Source organism: Mesoplodon densirostris, chromosome 15 (assembly GCF_025265405.1).
Source record: "Mesoplodon densirostris isolate mMesDen1 chromosome 15, mMesDen1 primary haplotype, whole genome shotgun sequence".
Taxonomy (NCBI): Eukaryota; Metazoa; Chordata; class Mammalia; order Artiodactyla; family Ziphiidae; genus Mesoplodon; species Mesoplodon densirostris.
In genome coordinates this window covers 11,885,596-11,894,353 of record NC_082675.1, presented here as the reverse complement: position 1 = coordinate 11,894,353, position 8,758 = coordinate 11,885,596, and the positions used below count along the sequence as shown (strand labels likewise).

At 45.0% G+C, this 8,758-nt stretch overlaps 1 protein-coding gene across 1 annotated transcript in view; it reads right to left on the bottom strand.

The window, feature by feature from the left end:
- Nucleotides 1–466: 466 nt before the first annotated feature.
- Nucleotides 467–8,758, bottom strand: part of KSR2 (kinase suppressor of ras 2) — a 400,863-nt gene continuing 392,571 nt past the window's right edge. The window contains exons 17-19 of the mRNA XM_060119067.1: nt 8,274–8,405; nt 1,607–1,736; nt 467–604 (exon numbers count right to left, since the gene is read on the bottom strand). Coding sequence (XP_059975050.1) covers nt 467–604; nt 1,607–1,736; nt 8,274–8,405 — 400 coding nt within the window. The remainder of the gene's footprint in view (nt 605–1,606; nt 1,737–8,273; nt 8,406–8,758) is intronic.

Sequence of the window (8,758 nt, the reverse complement as noted above, 5' to 3'; positions counted from 1 at the left end):
GATGAGTACCACTGAGAGATGGCAGATGCGCTGTGACAGATTAGTCATGTCTGCCGTGGGTACAGGAATAGGACACAGACACCTTGCCCATCCATCGTCCGTGAAATAGGTCCACCCCAGGACTCTTCTACTTTGATGAATAGCTGACATGAAGGGCTTGGCGGGTTCAGGGTACCACCTCACCATGTGATGCTCAGACTCACTGGGGCATAAACTTCATCAGGAAGAAACAGGCAATGAGGCAGCCACGATAGCCACAGGGATCCAGGCCCCGTATGGCAGCCTCTAGGACCCAAACTGCAGAGGAGATTCCCCTGAACAGAAACACGGTGGGGAAGGGTGGTACGCTGGGGATGGAGGTGGGTACACGGAAAGGAGATGGTTGGCAGAGGAGCTGGGGAGGGGAGCAAAAAGGTGACAAAGGCCAGAGGACAGGGCAGTGGGGAGAGATGCTAAGGGGGAACACTTACTCTGCAGACTTCCAGAAATGTCCAGGGTGAGACAGGCGGCGGTTTCGCTTTGGCAGTTTCTCCAGCATGTCCATGAGCTTGGTAAAGGTAGGTCTCTCTTCTTGTTCAAAGGCCCAGCAGAAGAGAAGAATGTCCTAAAAGAAACCGACATGGTGATTTAATGTAACTAGTAACTTCCTGACATCTCATTGGATTTGTCTGTTTGTCTACCCATTTGTTTCACTGCCAGATTCCTCCATCATCCATCCATCCATCCATCCATCCATCCATCTATCCATCCACCCATTCACCTGTCTATTCATCTCAGTTCATGTATTTATCCTTCATCTATCATCCAGCCATGCATCACTCACCCATGGCATCATCCATCCTTTTACTCATCCACTTTCTAAGCCTATATAGCAAACTAGGTAAATCCTATTATAGAAGGTCTGGGATACACTGAAATCAATAATGCTCCCCAAGGAGTTTCTTGGCATTTTTCTAAAAAAGGGGGGAGAAAAGGGAATCCTGAAGCTTCTATCCATGTCCTAATATTATAAGCGCCCTTAAAGTCACAGACAGGAAAATTACTCTTAGTAATTGTCTCACTTGAGAAAGGAAATCTAGAGACAGGTAATCCTTAAAAACACACCAGATAATTACACCTTCCCTGACACATCTATCTTCTGATCAAAAGAGGATTCTTCCTGATGTGTTTTAGAGGATGATTACTAATTTATACTCAGGTTTCTCTGTTTCCATATGTCTTGTTCTGAGTTGGATAATGCCTTAAAAATTTTATGTAGATCCAAATAAAATTAGAATCATTAATACCAGTGATATCTTAATGTATGTCTTTAAAAAATCACAGAAAAAGAGGGATTCACTGGTTCTACTAGGCTCAGTAATCCCTTGCTAGGAAAAACCTGGCCAAGTATTACTGTGCCCTGAGAGTAGGAACCTGAACTGCAGGCACAGTTCAAAAGCTTTGCCTTCTAAGCTCCAAATCATTACCTGACAAGTCTGTGGGCAGGCTTTTTTGTCACCCTCCAGGAAAGCGTCTGCAACCTTATTAACATGCAGGAAAAAGAAGGCCCAGAATTGTGTCTGCTTCTCCCCTCATGCCCCAGACCTGGCACTATCCTGAGACTTACCGAGATTTCTTTTCCCATGCCGATCTGGCTGAGGTTGGGTTTCATGCCTGTGCCCATTTGCCAGATTATTGCCTCTGCTGGTTGGGTCTTGAAAGGCCACTCTCTGGCATGGAGTTCATACCAGATTGTCCTGTTGGCAGACATTGTTAAAGGGTGTGATATGTCACTTGCAACTCTGTGTCCCCTTGCCAACACACACCCACCCAGTCAGCCTGCTGGCTAACCACTCTGGGCCCCTAGTTTCTGCCTCACAGGGTTGGTGTTTTGCTACCTAAGATGTAAATAAAGCTTTGTCAATGTCTTAGAAGTCATGCTTATCCCAGGATATCTTCTCTGGTGTCTGAATTAAAATGAATCAAAAGCTAGAACCTGAACAGTCTAATATAACGTGCCTAGGATCTCTGACCCCATGCTTGTAATTTTAGGAAACTACTCTAACGGGAATATAAGGGATAGAGACAAAAACTCAATTACAAGGATCTTCTGTACACCATTATATAGAACATTGAAAAAAGTAGCAATAACACAATTGTTCAATAACAAGAATTGACACTTCCTAACAACACAATTGTTCAATAACAAGAATTGACACTTCCTAACAACACAATTGTTCAATAACAAGAATTGACACTTCCTAACACCATACACAAAAATAAACTCAAAATGGATTAAAGACCTAAATGTAAGGCCAGACACTATAAAACCCTTAGAGGAAAACAAAGGCATAACACTCTGTGACAGAAATCACAGCAAGATCCTTTTTGACCCACCTCCTAGAGTAATAAAACCCACCTCCTAGGAAATAAAAACAAAAATAAACAAATGGGACCTAATGAAACTTAAAAGCTTTTGCACAGCAAAGGAAACCATAAACAAGACAAAAAGACAACCCTCAGAATGGGAGAAAATATTTGCAAACGAAGCAGCTGACAAAGGATTAATCTCCAAAATATACAAGCAGCTCATGCAGCTCAATATCAAAAAAACAAACAACCCAATCCAAAAATGGGCAGAAGACCTAAACAGACATTTCTCCAAAGAAGATATACAGATTGCCAACAAACACATGAAAGGATGCTCAACATCACTAATCATTAGAGAAATGCAAATCAAAACTACAATGAGGTATCACCTCACACTGGTCAGAGTGGCCATCATCAAAAAATCTACAAACAATAAATGCTGGAGAAGGTGTGGAGAAAAGGGAATCCTCCTGCACTGTTGGTGGGAATGTAAATTGATACAGCCACTATGGAGAACAGTATGGAGGTTCCTTAAAAAACTAAAAATAGAATTACCATATGATCCAGCAATACCACTACTGGGCATATACCCTGAGAAAACCATAATTCAAAAAGAGTCATGACCACAGTGTTCACTGCAGGACCATTTACAATAGCCAGGACATGGAAGCAACCTAAGTGTCCATCGACAGATGAATGAATAAAGAAGATGTGGCACATATACACAATGAAATATTACTCAGCCATAAAAAGGAATGAAACTGAGTTACTTGTAATGAGGTGGATGGACCTAGAGTCTGTCATACAGAGTGAAGTAAGTCAGAAAGAGAAAAACAAATACCGTATGCTAACACATATATATGGAATCTAGAAAAATTGTACTGATGAACCTAGTGGAGGGCAGGAATAAAGACGCTGATGTAGAGAATGGACTTGAGGACACGGGGAGGGGGAAGGGTAAACTGGGACGAAGTGAGAGAGTGGCATGGACATATACACACGACCAAATGTAAAACAGATAGCTAGTGGGAAGCAGATGCATAGCACAGGGAGATCAGCTCAGTGCTTTGTGATGACCTAGGGGGGTGGGATAGGGAAGGTGGGAGGAAGGCTCAAGCGGGAGGGGATATGGGGATATATGTATACATATAGCTGATTCATTTTGTTGTACAGCAGAAACTAACATCACATTGTAAAGCAATTATACTCCAATAAAGATTAAAAAATAACAAGAATTGGTTACATGTATTATGGTAAATCCATAAACTAAGATATTTATTATTATTATTATTATTATTATAACATTTCAAAGAAATTTTGCTGACATAAAAAATGCTCAAAATATAATTTTAAGTGAAAAAAGCAGGACACAAAACTGTATATAAGGTATGTTATGCTTTTTAAATACCACTATATATGGATGGACAAGAGAATAAGAGCAACACAGCAAAATGTTAACAAGGGCTACCTCTCAGTGATAGAAAGGACAGAATTTTTTTCTATTATATTTGTGTTTTCTAAGAAGGAAACTTCCTTTGAAACAGTGGAAAGAAAAAAAAAAAACAATCTGAGGGTCAGACTGCCTGGGGTTCAAGTCCTGATTCTATTCTATGCTAGTAATACGTCACTGGGTAGGTTGCTTCCCTTCTGAATCCAGGTTTCCTTACTTGCCAAATGAGAATGATGATAAAAGTGCAGTGGAAGAATGTTTATCTGGGAGGCTGAATGCCAGAACAACTCGATGCCGGAATTATTCTAGAGAGATCCACTATGTTATGGTCTGTTTCATAAATCATGACGTTGTAATGACGGAAGAAACGACTGCCTGCTGCAGTGAGCGGCAGGTAGGGACGGACGGGGAGGTGGGCTGGGCAGTGCGTAAATGATGCTGGGAGGTGTGGGCGGCAGTGAGGACCATGGCGCACGCGTCGGGGTGTTCAGAGGATGCTGGGGTGTCACCGAGCTGTACGGTGGGGATAGGTCTCAACTCACTGAGAAGATTCCCCAACTCAGGGACTAACTGAAACAATCGTAGGAAATGACCTTTCTTCTAACCTAAGATAATTTATGTCAATTTGCTTTAAAGAACACGAAGCACTCAGTCATCCTTTTTACTGACAGAGGGCTGTATCAAACCAGCTATTTCTCGGGGTCCGCCTCTCAGTGAGCATCTTCTCATCCCTCTGGGGCTCAGGTGCTGGGATGTTGAGTTAGGTGGTCAGGAAGTTCTCAGGTTAAGTGCTGGATGATTCTAGTTCTCTTCATCATAAACAATAACACTTATTGAGTTTTCACTCTGTGCTAGACACTCATCTTAGCCTTTTATATTTACGATGATTATGGGGGAGGTGTATTAGCATGCCTTTTATTCTGATGTTCTGCTATCTGGGGCCTTGCTGACCCTGGAGGGACTGCCCCTCCCAGGGCTAGCCAATTCCTAGAGATAGTAAAGGACTGACCTGTAAGTGGGCTTTTCATACGCAAACTAACCAATCCGAAGTCCTCCACCATCCCTCCATCTCCTCTATCAGGCTCAGGGCCAATATTCCCCCTCCCTACTCAGGACAGCCCCCATACCCCAGAGTCCACTGAAGTTAGTTCAACTGGCCAACGCTAAGCCTGCTTACCCTGCCTCGCCCATTCCTTCCCGAGAAAACCACAATAACGGCTCTTGCCCACATTTTCTTCCTGTTCCCTCTGCCTCCCGACTGACCCTGGTGCTTCCCTGTGTGGCCCCGCGTGGTATGACGTGCCCTCTCCTTCTGGGGACTGTGAATAACGAACTATCCAGTGGTAGTTGTTTCCTGATCTATTGGCCCCATCAAACCCGAATAATAATAAAACCCACATTTTAAACAAGAAGTGCTATTAGCAGCTCCATTTTACAGCTGGGGAAACTGAGGCTCACAAAGGTTACATAGCTTACCCAGGGTCATACAGCAAAATAAGAGGTATAGTCAGAGTTGAAGCCATCTGACTACAGAAGTACACCATTGGCCATTATGCTATACTGAGAAACCTACACTCCATCCCATTTGAGGGTCCTTTGTAATTGGGGCAGTGAACTATTTGGAAGGGCAACCCTCTAGTTGATGGTTGGGGCCTAGTGAAGGAGGCACACACAGAGGGTAGGCACCACTCATGTGAACGGGGGAAGGGGGCCTATCAGGAGCCTGGCCTTGTGCTGTGAGCCTTACAGGTGTTTTCTCATTCAATCCTTAGAACATCTCAATGGGCTTTATTATCTTTGATTTATGGCTGAGGGAAGTAGGGCTTTGAGTGGTGAAATGACTCTCCAGCCTGGGGGCTCTGTGGTTAAAAGCTCCAATCCTGGGGTCAGGATGTCCCAAGTTTGACTCCCAGCTTCATTGCTGATTACCATAAGGCAAGTCACTAAGCCACTCGGAACCTCAGTTTCCTCATCTATCAATTGGGAACAATGGTACCTGCTTCAAAGTGTGCTTCTGAAGATGCCATGAGACAGCGCCCATAACAAGCTTAACACGGTGCTCAATACACTTTTAAAAGTCCATTTTTGTTCTAAGTCATGCCCCAGCATGATGTTCCCAAGCAACAAGATGCACCTAATTGGCAGGAAACCAGGAGCACCAGGCCCCTCGGAATTCAGCAGTGTCAGGAATAAAAGCCTCATTAAAACTTCCTTTCAAACCTAACTTTCAAGAGAAACTCGCTTGAAGGGGAAAAAAATTGCTAAAGATGAAAACTCCAGTGGAAAACCAATTACTTACTTTGGTATATTTTGTTAATTACATTCTTTTTTCTTTTGCTAAATTGATAGTAAAATATACCAACTTAATTATTGCAATTTGGTTTCAGATAATAGTATCTAACTAGATAAAGATTTGGGCATAAACTAATCAGGGCAAGTGACAGCCTCTTAAGGGGCCCAAGTGACAGATGGCGAGAATCCTGATGTGCCAGCAAACACTGCCCCCACCCCGATTTATAGAGAGGACGCAGCAGGGGTGCTTTTCCATGGAAGACGTTCTCTGTAACATCTCTTGGTGGCGCTAAATCTAACTGCACACATCTGCAAGCCTCCAACTTTCCCAAACAGCTTTCCCAGCTTATCTCTGCCAGTCCATGTAACCGCCCCCATGGTCGAGGTAAGGTGAGGATTAGCAGGGCCACCTGAGGGATAGGCGCATGGAAGCCTTCCTGCTGTATCTTCTCAGAGCGTCTGGATTGGCATCTTAGGGCTGTGCCCTGGACCCTCTCTCCCTCCTCTGTACTTTCAAAGACATCTCATTCTCTCCCACGACTGCAGTTATTCTCTTTGCCGACAAGTCCTGAACTCTTCTTTCCCAAACTTAAAATGTGTAGGTTCAGCCACCTTCTGGTTGCTCCCCTCGGCTGTCTCCAAGATAGCTCAAACTCACTGTGTCCAAATCTGCCCTCTCTGCCTTCCTGGCATGCCCCAACCCTGCCCCACCTCCAGGGTCTCTACTTTGGTGAATGACACTACTCTCTACCAAGGTGCTTCAGGCAGATATCTGGCGTCACCCACATTTAAACCAACAATCAAGCCCTATCACTTCCACCCCCAAAATGCTGCTTATGTCCAATCCCAGCTTTCACACCCACTGGCACTGATTCAGCAGAGAATCTCAGCATCTCCCCCCTGGATTGGTCAACCGGCCCCAATCTTGTCCTTCTCCTTTCCATTTTCAACACAGTAGTGATTGTTCTAAAGCTCAAAGTGTGATTATGTCACTCTCCTGCTCAATAACCATCAGTGGCTCCCTACTGCCCTGAAGATGAAAACTCCTTAACTCAGCCTCTAGGTCCCTGCAGAATACCTTCCTTCCTCTCTAGTTTCTCATCTCACCACCCCAGGCTCATTTTTTCCTGATTCTCCATCCATCAGCTTCCTCTTCTTCCCTCCACTCCTGCTCCCCAAATATTCCTCCATTGTGGGCAATTTGTTCTTTTTCACCCTTGTTGCTTTTCATGTGCTCCTTCTATCTGGAACACTTCACCTTACCCTCACCTGGACTACTTACACTCAATCTTTAACACAGGCTCAGGAGTCACCTCCTCCAAGAAGCTCTCTCTGATCTCCCAGGTTGGATTTAATTCCTCCTTTCTTCCCACAGTCCTGTGTTTATCCCCAGCATAGCACTTATCACAGAATTTTATAAAAAAACTGTTTCCTTGTCTGTCTTCCACCAGACAAGAGAGAATAGGGACCTATGGTGGTTTTAAAATGCCCACAAATTGTTTGATACTCCTTCCTGTAAAAAGTAGAGCTTAATTCCCCTCCCCGTGATTTGCTGACTTGCTTCTAACAAACAGAATACGGTAGAAGTGACGATGTATAATTTCTGCGACTAGGTCATAAAGGCAATGCAGCTTCTTGCCGCCATGTTGTGAGGTCACTCAAGCAGCCTTTGGAAAGGCCTGTGTGGTGAGGAACTGAGGCCTCCTGCCAACAGCCAGGTGAGCAGGCCACCTTGGAGATGGATCCTCAGACTGTCAAACCTTCAGATGAGACTGCAGCCCTGGCCAACATCTTGACTGCAGCCTAATGTGAGATCCTGAGCCAGTTCAGAACCACGCCCAAACTCCTGGCCACAGAAACTTGAGATAATAAAGGTCATTTTAAGCCACTAGTTTTTGACAATTTGTTAATAATAGGCACCCAGTAAATAGCTATTGCATGAATGAATGAATGAATCAGGTAACTTGCCATGGTCACACAACCAGTTAGAAACCAGGCATGAAGGTTTGCTAGGGTCTCTCTACTACAGCCCACTCAGATCCCCACTAACTCACCCAGAAATCCAGCCACCTTTTCCTCCGCAGACAGATGCCCTGTCCCTTCCAAAAGCACTACAGGAATGCTTTGGGAAATGCCCCTCTGCCCAGGCTGGGGCTCTCAAAAGCCAGGGTGGGCCACCTACCCGAGCGCAAAGACGTCTGAGTGTTTGGAGAAGGGGAGCTTGTCTTCCTCTGTGTCCGGAGACAGCTGGCGGATGATCTCCGGGGCCAAGTGGCACAGCCAGCCGCTCTGGATACGCAGCTTGTCATCACGCCTGGAGAAGCAAAGCACAGAGTGAGCCCCGTTTCACAGCCCAGGGAGGACCAGTCCTCCATCACGGATCCCAAGTCCCTGGACCACCTCTGCTGGCTTTCTTGTGTTCCTCCCCCATCCCTAGCCCCCCATCAAGCACTGCCTGACCTTGTGCTTGAGGCCAAAACTCAGTGGGAGGTGCAGGAAAGGCTGATCTGGAGAGACACCCAACACCCAAACAGTCATCATGTCCCTTCGCCTCTGAGGCGCCCCCTTCTCCTCTGAGGCGCCCCCTTCTCCAGCTTCATTTAACAAATACAGCCGATTCTTGTTATTCGTGGCTGTTCTATAAAGTCTCAGCAAACACTGAATTAG